The 23,149-nt window shown below is 38.8% G+C and overlaps 2 protein-coding genes across 6 annotated transcripts in view; both read left to right on the forward strand.

Moving 5' to 3' along the window:
* RSF1 (remodeling and spacing factor 1) overlaps positions 1-8,879 on the forward strand; it is a 187,945-nt gene extending 179,066 nt beyond the window's left edge. For all 3 annotated transcript variants that reach the window (XM_066249494.1, XM_066249483.1, XM_066249500.1), the window contains one exon: positions 1,436-8,879. In XM_066249494.1, the coding sequence (XP_066105591.1) occupies positions 1,436-2,001 (566 nt within the window). In that variant the 3' untranslated portion in view covers positions 2,002-8,879. The remainder of the gene's footprint in view (positions 1-1,435) is intronic.
* A 7,505-nt stretch (positions 8,880-16,384) lies between these two features.
* The window catches only part of CLNS1A (chloride nucleotide-sensitive channel 1A), a 31,816-nt gene continuing 25,051 nt past the window's right edge, over positions 16,385-23,149 (forward strand). For all 3 annotated transcript variants that reach the window (XM_066249515.1, XM_066249524.1, XM_066249534.1), the window contains exon 1: positions 16,385-16,583. In XM_066249515.1, coding sequence (XP_066105612.1) covers positions 16,459-16,583 — 125 coding nt within the window. In that variant the 5' untranslated portion in view covers positions 16,385-16,458. The remainder of the gene's footprint in view (positions 16,584-23,149) is intronic.

The raw sequence follows: 23,149 nt of genomic DNA on the forward strand, positions 1-23,149 counted from the left end.
CACTATCCAGTTGAACTTCCTGCAATGATAGAAATGTTCAGCCTGACCAGGTGGTGGTGCAGTCGATAGAGCGTTGGCCTGGGATGCTGAGGACCCCGGTTCAAAACCCCAAGGTCACCGGCTTGAGTACAGGCTCATCTGGCTTGAGTGTGAGGTCACTGGATTGAGCATGGTATCACAGACATGACCCCATGGTTGTTGTCTTAAGCAAGGAGTTGCTGGCTCAGCTGGAGCCCCCTCCCCCAGTCAAGGCACATATGAGAAAGCAATCAGTGAATAACAAAGGTGCTGCAACTATGAGTTGATGCTTTTTATCTCTCTCCCTTCCTTTCTGTTTCATCCTGTATGTCCCTCTCCCTCTCTCTCTCTCACACACGTGCTCTCTCTCACTAAAAGAAAAAAAATGTTCAGTATCTATGCTGTTCAAAATGGTAGCCACTAGTATTATGGCACTGTTGAGCATTTGAAATTTGTCTAAATATAACAGGAACTGAAAATTTTATTTTAATTTAAATTTAAAATAGCTTCATGTGATTAGTGGCTACTATATTGGATAGTATAGTAGGCCATTGTGTACAAACTTTGGATTTTATTTTATACAAAATGAGAACTCATTGGAGAATTTTGAGCAAAGGAGTGATATGATCTGACTTATGTTTTTGTTTGCTAATGGTCACTTTGTTAATGCATAAAGTGAAGGAGACAAGGTCAGAATCTAGGAGACCAGGTGGGAGGCCACTGAAAAAGGCCAGGTAAGAGATGATCATGGGTAAGACTAGGGCAGTAGTAGTAAAGGGATGAAAAAGTTAAATATGGAACATTTTGAAGGTGGACTCAAAGATTTACTGTTGGGTTAGATGGGAGAAAAAGGAATCAAGGACGACTTAGTAAAGGGGATCAGTAGAGTTTCCAGTAACTAAGATGGTGGAAACCAGAGCAGTACAAGTTTGAAGAGGGGGTTTAGGAACTCAGTTAACACATTAGATTTGAGATGTCTGTTTAGAAAGCCAAGCATAAATGTTGAGTAAGCATTTTGATACATGTGTCTGGAATTTAGACATTGCCTAAAATAAATGTGAGAATTCTCAGCACAAAGATGTTATGCCAACCCATGAGACTAAGTGTGGTCACTTAGGTGTAAGTATCAACAAAGAAGAGACTTAAAGACTAGAAGGACATTCAATAACATAGGATAAGAGTTAGCACAGTGTTTAGGATGTCCAGAGTTGGGCAAGATTTCTCCACAAAATCTGATTCTGCTTTTTCCTAAAATCAGAGGCACACCATGAGCATATTGGGCATCAATAGTCAGGCCAGTTATTGAAGGGAAATATTTGTGTACAAGCAAGTCTGAAAGCAGGATGTGTGGGGAATATGGGGAGGAAAAGGAGAATTACTTAAATTTGTTTATTGTTCAATGTGCTGTTTATTCTAGAGAGCTATATGTCCAAGAACTCTGAAGATGAGGAGCTAGCTAAAGAATCAAAGCGGTCAGTTCGAAAGCGGGGTCGAAGCACAGATGAGTATTCAGAAGCAGATGAGCAGGAAGAAGAAGGCAAACCATCCCGAAAACGGCTACACCGGATTGAGACAGATGAGGAGAGTTGTGACAATGTTCGTGGAGATGCAGATCAGCCTGTCCATGACAGCCAGTCCAGGGTCCTGGCCTCTGAACAAGAGAGCACCAAAAAGCCCTATCGGATAGACAGTGATGAGGAAGAGGACTTTGAAAATGTAGGCAAGGTGGGGAGCCCACTGGACTATAGCTTAGTGGACTTACCTTCCACTAATGGACAGAGTCCTGGCAAAGCCATTGAGAACTTGATTGGCAAGCCAGTTGAGAAGCCTCAGACCCCCAAGGACAACAGCACAGCCAGTGCAAGCCTGGCCCCCAATGGGACAAGTGGTGGGCAGGAGGCAGGGGCACCAGAAGAGGAAGAAGATGAGCTTTTGAGAGTGACTGACCTTGTTGATTACGTCTGTAACAGTGAACAGTTATAAGACTTTTTTTCCATTTTTGTGCTAATTTATTCCACGGTAGCTCTCACACCAGCGGGCCAGTTATTAAAAGCAGTTTTATTTTTCCTAGAAAACTCCACTACAGAATGACTTTTTAGAAGAAAAATTTCAACAAAACCTGAATTCTTTCTGTGAAGTGACCAGTTTTGAATTTTGAAGATAAATAATTGCTGTAAATTCTTTTTGATTTTCTTTTTCCAAGTTCATGGTCCTTGGTAATTTCACTCATGAAAAAAAAAATCTTATAATAACAACAAAGATTTGTATATTTTTGACTTTATATTTCCTGAGCTCTCCTGACTTTGTGAAAAAGGGTGGATAAGAATGCATTCCAAATATGCGAGGGCCCAAACGGAATTAGGGGTGGGAGAAAGCACTTGTGCTTTAGCTTTTTCATATTAAATATATATTATATTTAAACATTCATGGCATAGATGATGATAACAGACTGCTTAAAAGTTCAAGTCTGTATTGCAGTTTGAGAATTGTAGACAACATCACACATAAATCATTTTAGTAACAGCATTCATGAAATCAACTTGTTTACTATTGGAGATAACCACACTTAATAAAGAAGAGACCAAGAAAGTACCATCGTAAAAAAACCCTAACCTAAGTTTGTTATAGCAGAATTTCTTATTTAAAAGAAAATCATCTGAAAAGCATTTGTACAGTAAAATGTATAATGAAGCTTTGACAACCAGATTGTGCTGGCAAGAAATTTTTTAAAACAGCTTTATGCAGTGGTGATGAGGTGGCCTCTAATATACTGTCATGGAAATTTATTAGTGAACTGAGTGTGGTCTTTTTTTAAGGCCCAGGTGGACTGTAACCTTTGCAGATAGTGTAACTCTTGTCTTTTGGCCACATTTATGTTCATAATATCATTTTGGAACAAATACATTTATACATAACATACATGAAGAGATGCTAAGCTGACAGTGGTATTTTAGCACATTAGAGGAAGGGGGAAGGATTTTCAAGTGAATTTTAACTGGTCTATTCTTGCCCTTAGTATCTACTTCAAATTGAAGTCTACAAACAAAGCAGTTCCTTTGGGAGGTTTTTAGTTTGAGTTTTACCGTGTGTGTGTGTGTGTGTGTGCGTGCGTGTGTGTGTGTGTGTGTGTGTGTGTTGCAGTTTCTTATCTGCCTGGATATATTAGCAGGTTTTGAATGTAGTTTTGGCCTTCGGCCATTAGACTTCTATTAAAATTCATTAATAGTCACATGACCAACATAGACTTGATTGAGAACGGACAATATATTGATACTTAATAGGCATGACATCCATTTCAAACATCTCAACACTTAAAAAAAGATAAGCCCTTTGTTTCAAGAAAAGGGGTTGATAATTAAATGTTTAACATGTAATTGACACTAAAAGATGAACTTTGTCTTAGTTTCTGTTACAGCTGTAAAATTTCAGGCAGAGCCATAAATAACATTGTACAAAGTGTAGCACTTGTGATTAAACCTTGCTTGTCAAATTCTGAAACCTTCAGCCATTACTTACTTCTGTGAATACTTTTGCCCTGGGATTTGGGTTTTTCTGTTCTAGTGTTGTGTCTGTTGCCGGCAATGGACACGGCATATCTGCTGCTGGCCCAAGGAACTTCATTATTTTTTCTTTCCAAATTAAGCATTATGTGTGCTAGTCAGTGTATAGTAAAGCACTTCTCTTTTTTATTATTAAAAAGCTGGCATTAGACTTGCATATTATAAATACCTCTCCAGAAACTTTATACTCCTTTTCCTTCCTCAACTGGTGTTGCCCTTAAATCTTATCTTTTTGGCCTTGAAAGTTTATAGCTGTTGTTTTTCAGTTATTGGTTCTTTTGTTTGTTTTGTTTCACGTTAGTTCTGTAGTACCGGCCCGTTAATATTTTTGCTTTGATTCTAGCAATGTATATGTATCTGTATACAAAATAAAATAATGAAAGCAGCCTAAAAATAGGGTGCGCAAATAGCATGTGGTTCCAAGTAAGTTGTGATTTTTATTTTGAGACTATGTTCCACTGGAAGGGAGGGAAGGGCTTACATTCACAGACATTAGAACAGAGGGCTATGTATAGAGCCACATTCATTTTACAGACCTCCTTCTAGCTAGGTTTTTTCATTTATTTGAAAGTCTGTTAAGAATGTTAGCCTTGATTAACTATAACAGGCAGGCAATAGGTGGATTCCTACTAGTGCAGGGTAAGTGGTTAGAAAGTGCCAGCAGCCTATCCTGCTCCCAGTCTCCCTCTACTATTTTAGTCCTGCAGCTGGTAAAGCCACTACTGTGTGGAAACTCCCATGAACCTTGTTTCTACCTCTAGACACACCAGCTCCTGCTTCCACCCATTCTGTTCAGTTAAGCAAGAGATAAGAACTATTAAATGGGTAGATTATTTCTTTTACAGGATGCCTAATGTGAAATAAAGAGTTCTTTTTACTTTTCCGCTACAGAGGAAAAAGGTAATTTTTATCATTGTGAAGACTGAGTATTCCATTTAGCAAATGTCCCATTGATATGGGTTACGATACCACTTATGCTGCCTGTTATTTACCAAACTTGAATGAAGTGTTTGTGAAGTTAGTAGTGAGTGTATCCCTTCTATCCTTACATTCTGATTAAATCAATTAACTATGTTTCATCTACAATGACTGTAATCCAGCAGCTGATACTTATAAATTATTATTATGTAGCTAGATTAATTATGGGTGGTTAGATGTTGAACAGTTCAAAAATAACTCTGCTACATGGTGTTTAGATTCAGCCCCTGAAAGAGTCTGTTCACTGAACTAATAACTCTGAGAATACTTTGAAGAAGTTTTAAGAAACCAGGAAAAAGTAAATATTTTATATTCAGACATAATTTAATCATTAGGAATGGTATAGAGTGCATAGGAAAGCAGCAATTCATCTAGAGTTTAAAACATCTTGACTCTTTGTTACTAGAGAACTAACCATGGATTTTGGTTCACAGTAGCTGCTATAATATAATAGAGCACTTAATACTTTAAATCACCTATTTTGAAATACAATTTGGGTTCCCAATATAATCACAGCATACAGCAAATGTACTAAGGGGAGGTATAGTTTAGTACTCAGAATATTTAGTTTGCAATTTCTGTAAAGTTCTGAAAATGAGCCAAATTATCACAAAGCAGAAGCTCTGAATTATGTGAAAAGACTCAGATCAAAAATATGCATTTTGGTTTTGTAGACTTGTGCTAATGAAATAGTGTTCAGGGTAAAACATTTTCTACTGTTGGTACATTACTAGAGAATGACAGCAGAGATATTTTCAAGAACACACCTGATATACTGAGGATGGGTTTCTCTGACACATCTTCTATAAGTGTGACCTGCCAAAGAACCACGGAGTTCAAATGCTGAGGAAGTTGTTGAAAAAAGATTTTTACTAATTTTAAAAGGATATAAATTCCAGTTTTCCTTTTTCAGGTGATAGAACCCATCCCATAATATGCATATATTAAGAAAACTGTAGATGATTATTTGTTGTTTAGAAATAAAATGGGAAAATGTTAGCTGTAGTTAAGTGCAACTGATGGAATTTCCTTCATTACAAGGAATGCCTTTTTAGTTTGTGGGGCTGAGAGATGTTCACCATTCGCCACTTTGTACTACCATACAACTGAAAGGAACCTAATGAATCTACAAGCTTGATCCACAGAAAAAGTTGTGAACTCTGCCCTTCACCAACACAATAGAACAGGTCTTTGATTCATGACGTTGCCTCACAGCTAGATCGTTATTTTCTTTTTTATTGGAATGAACATATATATATATAAACGTATACATACTTTAGATGCTGGAATAAAAATGAATTATTTGAAATCACTAATTTAAAAAAATCATAAATAGTTGTAACTGATATATAAAGTCTAGAGAAATATAGTGAAGGTCCTCTTCTTGGTTTGACATTCTAAATATTCCTAATTCTTCCAAGAAGTGAGAATGCCAAAACTGCCAGGACCTCTGCTTAATACCTGTTATTAAACTTAGAATAAAATCCATTCCTATTTCATCCACCATTCCCAGTGTATACCTATAAACCTACCTTGGAAGTGGCAAACTGACTGCTGATTTTCCTCACTGATTTATACCAATCCTGAAAGATAAAGCCTTTTGATATCAGTGTATTGAAACTGGCTTATTGTGTTATATGTGTACAAGTTAGTTTTCAAAATATTTCACTCCAACTTAAATTATCATTTGACATTTTCTGAGTGCCAAGAATTGCTAAGTAACTGTGTAACATGTTGAAGACAGGGTTATTCCCCAGCAAGCAAACAGTTAAAAGCCAAGTTGTAGTGTGCTTGGTATATAACCACTTTAGATTGTACATGTCACACTTTGTTCATATAAGCCCTCTCAGAAATTGATTAGAATAAGATTCCATTAGTGGATTTTCCCCCTCATTTTGGTCAAGTAAGCTCTGTTTGTTTGTTTTGCATTTTATATTTATACCATTTTGCTCTGGGAAATGCTGCAAACCCATTTCTGGCACATTGTAGTGATTTCAGTTAATGAAGATGCTATTTTTATTTTAATAACTTTAATCGCTTCTCAGCCTTTTGGCTAAGATCAAGTGTATTTTAATAACTTTAAGATGTCTATCCTATGCATAAGTCATATGAGAGGGCTTAACAAATTATTAGATGTATAGAGATTTCTTAATTAAGCTCTTTAGACATTCTGAATAAGAAAACATTTTTAAAGGAACTACATTTATGTTTTGTTTTGTTTTTGCCAAACCGGTACAAGCTAGGAAATGCACTAAGGACTGAGTGACCTGTCTTGTTCATTTTGCCACTGGATAATGTAAGTTAAGAATGGAATTGTTAACCCTAACTATTATGTTTTCTTAACTTTCATCAGTTTCTAAAGAAATCTAATTTAAGTGTTTGGGGTTTTGTTTGACCTGTATTTATTGAGTTCTGGTCCTAGACCAGGAGCCACATGTCATGCTATGGGTAGCCAGAACACAGTCATTGGAAAACATAATGGCTCAAGACCTTCTGAATCGTTTAACTTATTTTGTATGTTGCAAAAGAAAAAGTTTATTTTGCTTGAGAGTCACATTTTTTATAACTGTACAGCTTTTAAGGGGGGAGAAGTGGAAATAATACCCTAAAATAGGATGTAGATTTTTACAACTGTGTTTATGCTAGAACATCTACAGGTGCATTATGTAATTAAACCTAAAATTGTTTTAAAAAAATTTTGTGCCATGGTCTTTTTCATTCTCCTGCCCTTTAGCAGAGTTGGTGCCTATCAATACTGCTATATGGATAAGCTTTGAAATTAGGCAAATAATCTTTGTCTCCAAAGCTTTAAGATCATTGCATGAAAATTATACACACACATAGACAAACAGAGGTTTACTTTATGTTAATGTTAAATGGATTTTTCAGCTTTGGAACAACTATAATAGCTCAAATTTTGGCAGTTAAGAGCATATTCTTACAGTGTGTGATTTTTGTGATGCCTGACTAGGGTATTCTCAATGTTGGTTTGGTGTTTTGTTCTCTTACCAAAGCAGCTTCTTGATAATGGTGTCTGAATTATAGCTTGCCCAGACTGCCTGGAAGTTTTGTATACATCTTGAAAGGGGAGTGTCCAGTGCTGGGGTTGGGCATGGGTGGGGCAGAGTTTTCTTTCTTTTCAATTTATACAAGAAGGAAAAACTAGAATTGCTCTGTTTGGTTCTTGTTATTCATTAGGCTTAATTCCACAGGAATACTTGCTGGAATCATGGCAGGAAGGGATATTCACTTCAAATTTCAATTCCCTCATTTGATAAAAAATATTTTGACGTGTTATAATGCTGACAGTTATAGCAGTCTTAATGGCACATTTTCCTATAAGTTACATTAAGACACTTTTGTTTAAATTCTAGTGCTTTTTACCATCTGATGATTTTACCATTCTAATTTCTCACCTTTGTAGCACAAGTGTATTCTTGTAAAGAATTAAATTCATCTAAGTATGTCATAATTTCTATTCAAACTACCTTTATTGTCAGCTAATGTGGGATTGTCAGTTTCTTAGCTCTCCTCATTTGAATAGAGTTGTGAAGCCTGGGAATCATGAATTTCCAGGTAAAGGATACAAATTCCAGATAAGAATTTGTAAATGGTATATGTTAGACTTTCATTTTTATTTTAAATTAATAGCTGGAATTCTAGGAGTATTTGATCAGAATGCCTCTTGGATTTCCAGACACGCTTATATGAAATGCTTTATTTTCCTATGCATAAAACAAATTATTTCTGGGATAGGTTCTGAGAATGCTTTATTTTGTTTCTAGGAAATGAGAGCTAAAGCAGAAGCTCCAAGATTAACATAAAACTGTTGAAGTAATCAGGAACGTGCTATTAATCAAATAGAGGAAGCTGGAGTGCTCTCTACCACATATTGTACTGCATGTGTGTGGGGGTGGGAGGGAAAGGTCTGAAAACTGGAAATGTGATTCCAATAAGGCACAAAGTAAATTTTGTGCATGGGAAATATGGGAATTCCTGGTAGCTTAAAGCTTCAGGGGCTAACTGCAGTGTGTATGAACACCTAGTGTGTTAGAATTGCAGTGCATAGTTGTTTAAATATAATAATCCTTGTGACAACCAAAATATGTTGTGGCTGGTGCCAATATTTTTGTTAATGAAATGTTCAATGTCTCACTACAGTCTGATCAGAACTCTTGGTGTTTATAGCTGGGCCTAAGCTATTTTATAGCAATTGGCCTAATTGTGTAACTTTTTCTTTCAAAATGTTTTATTATAATACTTCTGTCATTTATTTCACTTAATATATGTCAATTGTCATAATAAAAATTTTAAATAATTTGATGTATTTGGCATGATGTGTCTGCAAACTTAGTTTACTTTAAACTTTGTAGCATATGGAAAACTAAAAATTTTCAATAACAGTTAATGAGGGTTGAAAATGTGCAAATGCATCAGTTTCCCCAAAATAATTTTTAAGGCTGTTTGCCAAGTAGGTGAATTATAGATATTAGAAAGCTCTCCCTAATTTCTATCTTTAGCCTCTGGAGAACTGACACATTAAAGAGACCTTGGGTTTGTTCTGGTTGACCCTGTGGAAGCACAGAACTAGATCAGAGGGCAGAAGCCTTAAGGCAAAAGCTTTCTCTTTCTAGAAAAACTTTTTTTAGTTTTCTAATAATAACTTAGGAGTGAATTCTTACCAATAGGGGATGTTTGGGTTTAGGCTGAAGTGCCATTTGTTAGGAGTATGATTGATCAACACATTCAAAAAATGGTCAGGCCAGCTAAAGGGCCCTACCAACCTGAATATGATTCTCAGCTACAGATGTTGGTTTAATAGATTTTCCTTACTCTCAGAATACAGTGAGTTCACAGCAAAGTCATTTTTTACCAACAAACTAGTGGAATTCATCTCTATTTGCAATTCTGACTTAATATATTAACCAGGTAAAGAACTTTTTGAGTAAGACTTTTGCTTAATGGAATGAAAGTTGATCTATGCTGGCAAGAAATGACCAGCTTCAGAGTCAAGCTGATCAGAAGGCAGGGCTGGAATTTCACTGGGAGATGCTATAAGGAGTCAGTGGAGTGCCAAAGAGGCAAGGATGAAAAGTAAAGGCCCACAACCAGGAAGAGCATATGAGGAGAAGAGTGGAGACTGGAAAGTCTTTCGGATGATTATCCTCTGTGACACAGCCACTTTTCATAATCTGGATGTGCTTGTGCAATGGTTTTCAAAACAAAAGTACTAGTAAATTTTATTTAAAAGCCTTTTTTCTTGATTTTTAAAATTGAGATATAATTCACATACCATTCTAAAAGTACAGTAGTCTTCAGTACATTCATAAAGTTGTCATCACCCCCCAAAGAAACCCCATCTGACTAGCTAGCATTCATCATTCCCTCACTCCCGCCAGCCCCTCGGAACTACTTATATATTTTCTGTCTATAAGGATTTGCCTATACTGGACATTTCAGATATATGGAATCAGACAATATGTAGCCTTTTGTGTCTGACTTTTCATTCAGCATGTTTTCATGATTTTATCCATGTTTTAGAATGAATCTACTTCATTTTCATGGATGAATCATGTTCTATATGGATAAACGTCTTGTTTATCCATTCAGCTGATGGATATTTGAACTGTTCCCACTCTTGGGCTATTATGAATAATGAACATTCATATACAAGTTTTTTGTGAACCCTATGTCTTCAGTTCTCTTAGGTATATACCTAGGAATGGAATTGCTAGATTATATGGTACCTCTGTGTTTCAAAGAACTGCTGCTGAACTGTTTTACACAGCATCTAAATCTCTACATTTCCATAGCAAAATTATGGAATCCATGACAGTTCCAATTTCTCCACATCAATAACACTGTTATCAGTCCTTTTTATTAAAACTATCCTAATGGTTATGAAGTAGTTTTTTTTCTGGTTTTAATTGCCTTTACCTGATAATTAATGATGTTGACCATCTTTTCATGTGCTTTTTAGCCAGTTGTATATCTTCTTTAAAGAAACATCTTTAAAATCCTTTGCCCATCATAAATTGTGTTATCTGTCTTTTTATTTATTTATTTTATTTATTCATTTTAGAGAGGAGAGGGAGAGAGAGAGAGAGAGAGGAGAGACAGAGAGAAGGGGGGGAGGAGCTGGAAGCATCAACTCCCATATGTGCCTTGACCAGGCAAGCCCAGGGTTTATGAACCGGCGACCTCAGCATTTCCAGGTCGATGCTTTATCCACTGCGCCACCACAGGTCAGGCATTATCTGTCTTTTTATTGTTAAGTTGTAAGAATCTTTATATTTTCTGGATACCATGCCCTTAACGAATAATAATTTGCAAATATTTTCTCTGATTCTGCAGGTTGTCTTTTTACTTTCTTGATGGTATTCTTTGAAACACCAAAGTTGTTAATTTTGATGATGTCTAATTTCTGTTTCTGTTTTTCTGTTTGCCATGCTTTAGCTGTCATATCTAGGGAACCACTGCCTGATTCATTGTCACAAAAATTGTTTTAAATTTATTTATTGATTTTAGAAAGAGGAAAGGAAAAAGAAAAACACCAATTGTTGTTCCCCTTATTTATGTATTCACTGGTTGATTCTTATATTTGTCCTAACCAGAGATCAAACCCACAAATTTGGTATATCTGGATGATGCTCTAACCAACTAAGATACCCTGCCAGGGCAGTCACAAAAATTTATGTTTTATATAGGGTTAGTTCTTAAATGTAAGTCTTTGACCCATTCTGAGTTATTTTTGTATGTGGTGTGAGGTAGAGACCCAAATTCATTCTTTTGCATGTGGCTATCCAGGTATTCCAGCACAATTTCTTGAAAAGACTATTCTTGCCCCCATTGAATTATCTTGGCCTCCTTGTCAAAACTCAATTAACTAAAAATGTAGTGGTTTACTTCTCTACACTCAATTTGATTCCAGCAGTTTATATCTACCTTTATGCCAGCACTACAGTCTTCATTACTATAGCCTTGTAGTAAGTTTTGAAATCAGGAAATGAGTTCTCTAATGGGGTTCTCTCTCAAATAAAAAAAAAAAAGAAAGAAAAAAAGATTACTTGGACTATTCTGGATACCTTGAATTTTCATATTAATTTAGGTTCAGTTTCTCAATTTCATGAACAAGGCAATTGAAATTCTGATAAGTATTACACTTAATATGTAGACATTTGGGGGAATTTTGGATTCTAGGTATTTAATTTTTTCAAGAATGTTATATAGTTTTCTTTTGGTAAATAGATTCTTATGTAGTTTGATGGTATAAATGGATTGTTTTTCTTAATTTTATTTTTAGGTTGCTCACTGCTAGTGTACAGACATAAAACTGATTTTTTCACTTAGGAATAAAACTTAACCAAAGACATGAAAGACATATACACTGAAAACTACAAAGTGTTACTGGAATTAATTTAAAAAAAAATGGAAAGACATTTCATGTTAATGGATCTGAAGACTTAATATTGTTAAAATGTCAATACTAAAATGTGTTTTTCAGAAATTGAAAAACTAATCTTAATATTCATATGGAATCTCAAGGGAACTGAAATAGCCAAAACACACTTGAAAACGAATAAAATTGGAGGACTTATACTTTCTGATTTCAAAACTTACTACAAAACTATAGTAGTCAAAACAATGTAGTAAAAAGACATGGCATACAATGGGATGAAGTACACAGCCAAAAAATAAACCCTCGCATATATAGTCATTTGATTTTTTTTTCTTTGTGTGTGAGAGAGAGAGAGAGAAAGGGACAGACAGGGACAGAGAGACAGGAAGGGAGATGAGAGGCATCAACTCAGTTGTGGCACCTTAGTAGTTCATTGATTGCTTTCTCATATGTGCCTTGACCAGGGGGCTGCAGCTGAGCCAGTGACCCCTTGCTCAAGCCAGCGACTTTGGGCTCATGTCTATGATCCCATGCTCAAGCTGAAGAGCCCGTGCTCAAGCTGGATGAGCCCATGCTCAAGCTGCCTACCCTCAGGTTTTGAACCTGGGTCCTTAGCGCCCCAGACTGACACTCTTGTCTACTGCACTACCACCTGCTCAGGCTAGTCAACTGATTTTTGACAAGGATACCAAGGCCATTCAGTGGGGCAAAGGAGTCTTTTCAACAAATGATACTAGGAAAACTAGATAGCAACAAGCCAAAAAGAAAAATGACATTGGACCCTTACCTAGTACCAAATGCAAAAATTAACACAAATGGATCAAAGACCTAATGAAAGACTTAAAACTATAAAAATTTTATTAGAAAACAAAAAAAAGGCTGCATGACATTAGATTTGGCAATGATTCCTTAGATGTGACACCAAAAGCACAGGCAACAAAAAAAGCAGGTAAATTTTACTACATCAAAATAAAATGAGAAACTTAGGTGCATCGAAGACACAATCAACAGAGTGAAAAGGCAATTCATGGGATGGGAGAAAATATTTGCAAACTGTTTAGCCAATAAGCAGTTAATGTCCAGAATATATAAAGAACTTGTACAACTGAACAATAAAACAACCTAATTTAAAAATGGGCAAAAGACTGGAACAGACATTTCTAAAATGATACACAAATGTCCAATAAGCAAATGAAAAAATGCTTAATATCACTAATCATTAGAGAAACCAAAATCAAATATCACTTCACACCCATTAAGATGAATACTATAAAAACAAACATAGAAAAACAATAACAGGCCCTGCTCAGATAGTTCAGTTGGTTAGAGCATTGTCCAGAAGTCCAGAGGTTGCCGGTTTGATCCCTGGTCAGCACATATACAGGAACAGATGGACGTTCCTGTTGACTTCTCTCTCAAATCAATAAAAACAACAAAATAATAAGTGTTGTTGAGGATGTAAAACAGTGTAGTCACTATGGAACAGTACGGTAGTTCCTCAAAAAATTAAAAATTGAATTACCATTTGATTCATAAGATTCAGCAACTTCAATTCTGGCTCTATACCCAAAATAACTGAAAGCACAATGTCAAAGAGATGCTTGGGATTACTTAGGATTTTATAGATACAAGATGATGTCATCTGTGAATAGACATAGTTGGATTCCTTTTATTTCTTGCCTAATTGCCTGGCTATAAGCTCCAATGCAAGGTTTAATATAAGTATCAAGAGTGGACATGGTCCCAACCAGGTAGCTTACCTTAGTTGGTTAGAGCATCATCTTGCTATACCAAAGGTTGCGGGTTCAATCCCTGGTCAGGGCACATTCAAGAAACAACCAGTGAATGCATAAGTAGAAAAACAAATATTTTCTCCTTTCACTAAATTAAAAAAAAAAAATTTTGTCTTTTTCCTAATCTTAACAGGAAAGCAGTCTTGTGATTAAGTGTGATGTTAGCTTACAGTATTTCATAGATGTCCTTTATCAGACTGGGGAAAACTCCTTTCCACTCCTAATTTTTTAGTTTGTGAGTGTTTTTATCATTCAAGGGAGTTGGATTTTGTCATGCTTCTTCTATATCCACTGAGATGATCATGTGGTTTTCTTGCTTTATTATATTAGTATGGTGTATTATGTTGACTGATTATCATGTTGAACAAACTTCCATTCCAGGGATAAATCCCACTTGGTCACTGTGTTAGGGATCCCCAAGGCCACCCCCAGGATCAATGATTCATTAGGATGATCTGAAGACTCAGCATATAGTTGCACTCACAGTGATGATTTTTTACAGTGAAGGATCTAAAGCAAAATCAGCAAAGGGTTATGGCACATGGGCAAAATCCACAGGTAACCAGGCACAGGCTTCCAGCAATGAGTTGAGACAACACCTGTGAATGTTACCTACTTTGGAAACCCATTACAGACTCAGTGCCCAGGATGGTACAGGGAGCTGATCAAATAGGAGCCATCTTGCCTAGGACATACCAAAATTCCAGACCCCCAGAAGGAAAGCAGGTGTTTAGCACAAACCACATTGTTTGCCCAAACAATTCAGGTACAATGATTCACTCAGTTAGGGTGGTGGGAACTCTCTCAAAATCAAAGTTCCCAGGCAGTAGTGAAGGGCCAACTTTACCAGCAGACCTAAGGATAAGCATTCTAAGGCCTGCTATGGTAACTCTTTTCTGCACAATCCATCCCATTGGCCTTACAGCAAAATTATCAATAAGACTTTATACAATAACATGAGTGAAAACTGTAGTACTGGCTTCTTTTATCTGTTATATAGGTTTTAGCCAATTTTCTCTGTATTGAGATTCCGTTTATGAGCAAGACATTGGCTGTTTTACTAAATAACCAAGCACATATGGATGTCCTATGGGAACCTGAAAACTAATCATTTCCCATATTTGATTTGTTGGCTACTTTAAAAGCCTACTCCTCCCCTGAATTCTCCATTTTGGAGAAATGAGTCAGCATTTACTGAATCACTTAGGTTGGAAATTAAGGAATAATCTGACTTCTCTTTCTTCTACATCACCTTCACCACCATTCCCTCCCACCCCCAATCTATCTGCAGGTTCTGAGGATTTTACTTTTGGAATAGTTCTAGAATCTGTCCGTTTCCATCTTTGCTGCCACTCTGTCACCTGGATACTACGGCAATAATTTCCTAATACTCTTCCTGCTCAGTGTACCTCTTCCAGTCTCACACTAATAATCCCCATTCAAAAATCTAACATTTCTCTATTCAGAAGATAGAAATAAAACTGCAGACACAACAGTCCAACCACAGGTATGATCAGACTGATTTTACAGGTAAGAAAGTGATGCCTAAAGAGGCTGACTTACTTGAATTCCACTACATCTCTCATGGCTTAACTCTTGCTCTTGAATTTAATGCCTCAGGCCTCTCTGTAAAATTGGACAAATAACAACTTTCACATATGGTTGTTATAAAGAGGACGTGAAAAAATAAGGATGGATGTAAGGGCGATCTGGCTGTGACATGTCACCCCATTGATCGCCAGGGTTGATTGGGCTGATCTGGCTGGCTAGGAGGGATCCCCTTCCTCCCTCACTGCTCCATGTGCATCCCTCCCGAAGCTGCGCCCTCCCTCGAATACAACCTTCCCCACTAGAGGAAACGACCTCGGTCAAGGGTTTACGGGTAGTGGCGCTCCCCTGCTAGAATGTCCAAAAAGCCCTCAAGAAATAATGTGAGTGGAGAGCCTAGATGGTGCCCAGCATATATTATTTGGTTACCTTTAGTTACTATTATGACCACTTAAGTTCTTATTGCTTTTATTACTTTGCTCTTCAGTGCCAAACAAAGAAGTAAAGTAAGAGTTCCAAATGTGGTGGCTTCTTTCCGTTCAGTACCCCACCTCCATACAGACATATCCAGCTCTTCACTCAGTGTTCATTACCTCTTTGGGCTCGTGTGCCTGCTTGAGACATGGGGATACAGTACATGGCTCGTGCACGAGGGTGGTGTCAGGACTGATGTCTGGGGCCTGGCGGTTGAGATGTGACTAGGTCCAGCGCAGGCGGGTTCAGGTGGGAAGAGCCTTGCACTCAGGAGAGCTCTGGACCTCTAGATCAGTGTGGCCTCTATACCTGTGCATTCTCAGGCAAGAGGCTCCACGTCTCGCCTCCGTTTGTAGAAAAAGGAATTTATTATTCCTTCTGCTTCCTCTCTCACAAGGTGCTGTGACAACCCCAAAGTAGAATGTGGGGAAACAGTCCTTCCAATGGGCACGAAGCCTTAGAAATGGCGAGAGGGAAAGGGAGGAAGGCCACGTGACAAACTCGGCGCGCTCTTCCCAGGCCTCCGAAAGCTAGTTCTACGACGTCTCGTCTCTATGGTGCACTGCTCTCACATCCGGTGCAGACCAAGTTGCTCTTCCGGGGTAAGTGCTATCGCTTCCGGAGTGGGACGCGGCAAGCAGGTTTTTGATGTGCTTCTGCTCCTGGGTCTGCGTCTAGTGAACTAGGCATGAGCTTCCTCAAAAGTTTCCCACCACCCGGGTCGGCTGAGGGTCTCCGGCAGCAGCAGCCAGATACCGAGGCTGTGCTGAACGGGAAGGGCCTCGGCACCGGCACTCTTTACATCGCTGAGAGGTAGGGTCCTTGTGCTCAGGGGCTGCCCCTGGGCGCCGCCTGGTGCGGAGGAGTCGGGCGAGACCGCGACCTCGGGGGCTGCTGGGAGCGGGGTCGCGTGCTGTGTGTCGCTCGGGGGATGCGTCTGTTGGGGGAGACGCGATTGTCTCGATTGTGCTCCTGCCCTCTCCTCCGGAGCTTTCCTCTCTACTCTAGACGGAGTTCTTGACGTTAATTATGCTTCTTCATTAGTTAGGCTTTTTATCCTCCTGTTTACCGGGAGTCTGGCGCCTGCGTTTCCCTTGACTAAAGGTTTTGAGTTTTCAGACCCAGAGTTTCGTTGACGTGTTTGCCTGTTTTGTTTTCCCGATGAACCGTGCGGGAGATGTTGCCGTGGGCGGGATATGTAAATTTAGAGCTGGTCGTGGAGGGTTTTGGAAGTTAGATTTTTCCCTGTAGGTATAGTGGGCAGAGGAACACCCTCAACCTCGCGCAGGTTGGGGTCCTATCCAGAAAGACCTGACTACTCATTTTCCATTTCTGACTCTCATTTCCATTCTCTTTTATTAGACTCCCTAAATTTTGCCGCTTCATCTTCAAGCCAACAGTGACACATGGAATCCTTACTGTCCTTCAAATCTCTGACTTTCTCTCCTGCTGCATCACTTAGGGCTACAGCCAGATTTCATTGGACCCACACAGATCATCTAAGATAGATTAGTAACCTTAATTACATCTACAGACTCCTTTTTGTTAGATAACATATACACAGTCTTGACTGCCAGAGATGAATGAAGGTCTTGGGGGCCAAAATTCTGCCTACCAGAGAGGACACAAAAAATGTAAAGAATCCTTGGTTTAAAGCAGCGACTTTCAACCCGTGTGCTGCCAAGAATTTTAAAAATATCTGACTGTTTTAGTCAGCGGCACTGACCTCTTTCTCTTAGATTGTCAAATAAAAAAAAAAAAAAAAAGACCACAGCCAACATAACAATAGCTGTCTGGAGTGAATGTGTCAAAATTATATCTTTTTTTTCTTAAGTCAAATTGGCAAAAAATTGCCTGACCTGTGGTGGCACAGTGGATAAAGCGTCGACCTGGAAATGCTGAGGTCGCCGGTTCGAAACCCTGGGCTTGCCTGGTCAAGGCACATATGGGAGTTGATGCTTCCAGCTCCTCCCCCTTTCTCTCTCTCTGTCTCTCCTCTCTGTCTCTCCCTCTCCTCTCTAAAAATGAATAATAATAAAAAAAATTAAAAAAAAAAAAGAAAAAAAAATTGGCAAAATAAAACATTTTTTGTGTGCTGCAAAATTTTAGAAATTAGTTTGTGTGTGCCATGAAATGAAAAGGGTTGAAGAATCGCTGGTTTAGAGGGAAATGAATGGTTAGGCTTTTGGCCAGTTGCTGAGATAGAAAACAGGAAGAAGAAAAGCAAGTTCCGGCTGAGCTGACAGTAATAAATTTGGTTTAGATAGTGGGGACCGGTTGGATGTGTGTGTATTTTGGGAGAGTGGTGTTAAAGATAGAGATTTGGAAATCATTAGTATAAGTGTTAGCGTATGCTCATGGGACTAGGTCAGATACCCCAGAAGAGTAGAGAGGTCCAGGGATAAAACTTTGGTGACACATCTACATTAAGATGTAGGTCATGGAAGATGAAACCTTGAGAAGAGGAACAAAGTTAAATCTGAAAAGCATCTGTTGGGTATTGACAAGGAGATCTTTAGTGATCTTGAGAGAGCAGTTTCTTTTAATTGGTGGAAAGTGGAGCAAGATATATTCCTATTGCCTACACAATTGTTTTCCTGTGGTTTCTCTGTATACTGCACTGTCTGTTTCTATAATATAACCCCTTTGGGGGAAGGTTCTATACTTGTTTTTCATTTTAAAAAATTTCAAACCTAAAGAAAACTTATAAATGTTGTTAATATCTGTAGACCCTTCACAAAGATTTATCAGCTGTTAACATTTTGCCATGTTTATCTCTTGTTTTTGAGCTATTTGAGAGTTGCAGACATATTAATACTTTACCTGTGAATACTTGAGCATTATCTCCCAAGAACAAGGACATTCTGCTGTATAACCATAATATAGTTATCACACTTAGGAAGTACAAGCTCCTAAATTCTTATTTGTTTAAAAATATATATATTTCAGCTCTTCCTTTGCTTTTCTTTTTCCTTTTCTTTTTCTTGGAGAGGAAATAGTGAGACATACTGCCACATGCATCCCAACTGGGATCCACTCAAAAACCCTGTCTGGGGTCCATGCTCCAGTACCCAGCTATTTTTAGTGCCTGAGGCTGACCTGGGCCAACTGAGCTATTCTCAGCACCTGGGGCTCACAGTGTAACCAATCAGTGGAGCCACTGGCTGCGGAAGGGAAAGAGAAAAAGAAGGGGGAGAGTGAGGGGGAGGAGGGGAGTGGGGGGAGGAGAGAAGCAGATGGTTGCTTCTCCTCTATGTCCTGACTGGAAATCAAATCTATCCATAGGCTGAACTGATGCTCTATCACTGAGCCAACCAGCCAGGGCTTGTTTTAGGACTTTGGCCCGTTTTAGAATTTTAGGTAAACAGAGACAAGGTCTGATTTGGTTTTAGGTGCATTGTTTCTCAGATGTATATTGAGAGATTTACAATTCTCAGAGTTTTTTGTTTGTTTGTTTTTTTGTAACAGAGAGAGGGGACAGAGAGGCACAGACAGACAGGAAGGAAGAGAGATAAGAAGCATCGATTCTTTGTTGCAGCTCCTTAGTTCAGTAGTTCTCAAAGTGTGCACCAGAGTGCACTGGTGTGCCCTAGAAGATTTCCTGGTGCGCCCTATGGTATTCCAGAGAAATATGTGCCTGTTGGGGACCAAAAAACCAACAAGGTTTTGCAGTTTAGATTTTTGGGAGACAGAGGTGTGGGGAATTGGCTGTAAACTGACAATCTGCCCAACCCCCCCACCTCACTTGCCTGATTAGGTTGCAAAAGGCTGTTAAGCTGTGGTGCTGGATTGTTTACTCTACCCCCCCATGTTCCCGGGAAAGACTGGAGGCAAATTTCTTGTATCCTTTGTTTGGTGTAAAGGTAAGATGATATGTATGGTGGGGGTTTTCTGCACTCAACAGAATTACAAGTAAAAAGAGAGGAATTATTCAACGTATTGAGGAGGAAATGAGAGTTTGCCTTTCAGATATATGCCCAGACATTGAAGAAATCCCTAGGATACATCAGGCTCATGTTTCTCATAAACACAAGAATGAGAAAACTTAACATATTTGTGCTGGGACCTGCTGAATTTACTAAATCTTACTAAGAATGTATCTATATATATAAAAAGATAACTTTTTGTCGTTTTTTAATTTTTTAACCCCTTTTTTACAAATTCTAAAAAGCATAATTCAAAATTAACAAAAATGATTAACAAAATTTTTAATGTCAGAATAAATTTAATTTTGTCATATTTATTTTATTTAATTACCATAAAAGCATGCTTGGACTTTATTTTTTATTCTTTAATATTTGACTTAATTATTATAACAAATTTCTCAGAAATTTGTATATAGTTTGCCTACAGTTATTTGTAGGATTTTAAATGCGCCCTGACTTCAAAAAGTTTGAGAACCACTGCCTTATTTGTTCATTGATTGTTTTCTCCTATGTGCCTTGACTGGGGGGCTCTAGTAGAGCGAGTGACCCCATGCTCAAGCCAGCGACCTTGGGCATCAAGCCAGAGGCCTTTGGGGTCAAGCCAGGGACCATAGAGTCATGTCTATGATCCTACGCTCAAGCCAGGTGAGCCCGCATTCAAGCCAGCGACCCCAGGTTTCTTTTTTCTGTTTTTTCTTTTTATTTTTTGTATTTTTCTGAAGCTGGAAACAGGGAGGCAGTCTGACAGACTCCCGCATGCGCCCGACCGGGATCCACCTGGCATGCCCACCAGGGGACGATGCTCTGCCCATCTGGGGCGTTGCGATGCTCTGCCACAATCAGAGCCATTCTAGCGCCTGAGGCAGAGGCCACAGAGCCATCCTCAGCGCCCGGGCAAACTTTGCTCCAATAGAGCCTTGGCTGTGGGAGGGGAAGAGAGAGACAGAGGTGGAGAAGCAGATGGGTGCTTCTCCTTTGTGCCCTGGCCGGGAATTGAACCCATATGCCAGGCCGATGCTCTACCACTGAGCCAACCGGCCAGGGCCGACCCCAGTTCGAACCTGGATTCTCTGTGCCCCAGTCTGATGTTCTATCTGCTGTGCCATTTCCTGGTCAGACTCTCAGACTTATTTTCAAAGCTTAGATTGCATAAGAAGTTGACTTTTTATCCAAATAAGAAAGGAAACAGTTTTGAATTATTCATAATAGATCATTTGAAACAGGTAAAGCAGATAATTAAGTTAAAAATAGGTAATTTAAACTTAGAAGTAATATTTTTTATGTTTTATTCTAAAATAAATTGAAAACCAAATAATTAAACCAACCCAAATTCAAGGTTTCTCTTCTCTTCCTGTCTTGTTTTTCACTTCATGCCAGGAATAAGGGATACTGATCATACTGTGTAAAACCCTTGGAAATCAGCAAAATGATGCAAGTTTACTGGCTTTCAAATTCTTGGTTTTTTTTCTTTTGTGACTGATAGCTTCTTTGGGACTGGGTATAACTAATTTGATTTCTTGGTTTTGGAGGGCATTTCTTCTAGAATATATAGAAAGAAAATATATATAGAAAGAATAAATGAAAATCAGAACTTAATGAAAGAATGTGTTGCTTTTTAGTGGAACTTGCTTCTGTTCTATAGCGTGTATAATCCATGTCCATATATAAGATTATAGCCTGACCTGTGGTGGCGCAGTGGGATAAAGCATCGACTTGGAATGCTAAAGTTGCCTGTTCGATACCCTGGGCTTGCCTGGTCAAGGCACATATGGGAGTTGATGTTTCCTGCTCCTCCTCTCTCTCTCTCTCTCTCTCTCTCCCTCCCCTCTCTGAAAATTGAATAAATAAAATCTTAAAAAAAAAAAAAAGATTATGAGAGCTTTGTAGGCAATGCTGTTCTGAGGCAGCATTTGTGTCCTGCCGTCAGTAGGGAACTACAGAGCAGTTATGATATGCTTTTTAAAGTAAAGTTCATAATAGCCACTGAGTCTGTGTTTATATTTCAATGTTTCATCTCCTAATTGAGTTATTAAAGAATGTTTTGTGGCTCTGGGTATTTGATTTTTTTTTTTTTTTTTTTTTTTTTTGGTGGCAGAGACAGAGAGGGACAGATAGGGACAGACAGACAGACAGGAAGGGAGAGAGATGAGAAACATCAATTCTTTGTTGCAGATCCTTAGTTGTTCATTGATTGATTTCTCATAGGTTCCTTGACGGGGGTGTTGGGCTATAGCAGACCGAATGACCCTTTGCTCAAGCCAGCGACCTTGGGCTCAACCTGGTGATCTTTGCTCAAACCAGATAAACTCGTGCTCAAGTTGGCGACCTCAGGGTCTCGAACCTGGGTCCTCCACATCCCAGTCCAACGCTCTATCCACTGCGCCACCGCCTGGCCAGGCCTGGGTATTTTAAATTCTGAATACCCAAATTTGGAATATGCCTTTCTGAATTGTGATATGCCAGGGGAGTTTTGGGTTGAGAAAAAGGAGTTTATTTCCTTAAAATAATACTTTTAGTAAGAGACTGGCTAGACTTACGTGACACATGACCACTATTTCATCTCCACATTGACAGAAGCAGTGGACAGCAAAGGCACATAAAGTATGCACAATCTAATTATAATAATAAAATCTATTTCCTTGGGATTAATGGGATGAGTCATTCTGGAAAATTATTTCTAGAGCTTTTACCACTTTAAGCTCCTCCCAGGTTTTCTTTTTTAAATAAGCATGTTGAATGAAAATTTTTCCAAATGATAGTATGTTTGTTTTTTGCTTATTTATGTACTTATTTATTTATTTATTTTTTTCATTTTTCTGAAGCTGGAAACAGGGAGAGACAGTCAGACAGACTCCCGCATGCGCCCGACCGGGATCCACCCGGCACGCCCACCAGGGGCGATGCTCTGCCCACCAGGGGGCGATGCTCTGCCCATCCTGGGCGTCGCCATGTTGCGACCAGAGCCACTCTAGCGCCTGAGGCAGAGGCCACAGAGCCATCCCCAGCGCTCGGGCCATCTTTGCTCCAAGGGAGCCTCGGCTGCGGGAGGGGAAGAGAGAGACAGAGAGGAAAGCGCGGTGGAGGGGTGGAGAAGCAAATGGGCGCTTCTCCTGTGTGCCCTGGCCGGGAATCGAACCCGGGTCCTCCGCACGCTAGGCCGACGCTCTACCGCTGAGCCAACCGGCCAGGGCTATGTATTTATTTATTTATGTGTTTCTTTTTGAGAGAGGATTTTTTGCTCTTTTAAAAAATTAATTTTAGGAAGAGGGGAGAGAGAAAGAGAAACATCTATTTGTTCCATTTATTTATGCATTCATACACAATTGGTTAATTTTTTTTTAACTTTATTTATTTATATTTTACAGAGACAGTCAGAGAGAGGGATAGACAGGAACAGACAGACAGGAACGGAGAGAGATGAGAAGCATCGATCATTTGTTTTTTGTTGCGTGT

This window comes from Saccopteryx bilineata, chromosome 1 (genome assembly GCF_036850765.1).
Source record: "Saccopteryx bilineata isolate mSacBil1 chromosome 1, mSacBil1_pri_phased_curated, whole genome shotgun sequence".
Lineage (NCBI taxonomy): Eukaryota > Metazoa > Chordata > Mammalia > Chiroptera > Emballonuridae > Saccopteryx > Saccopteryx bilineata.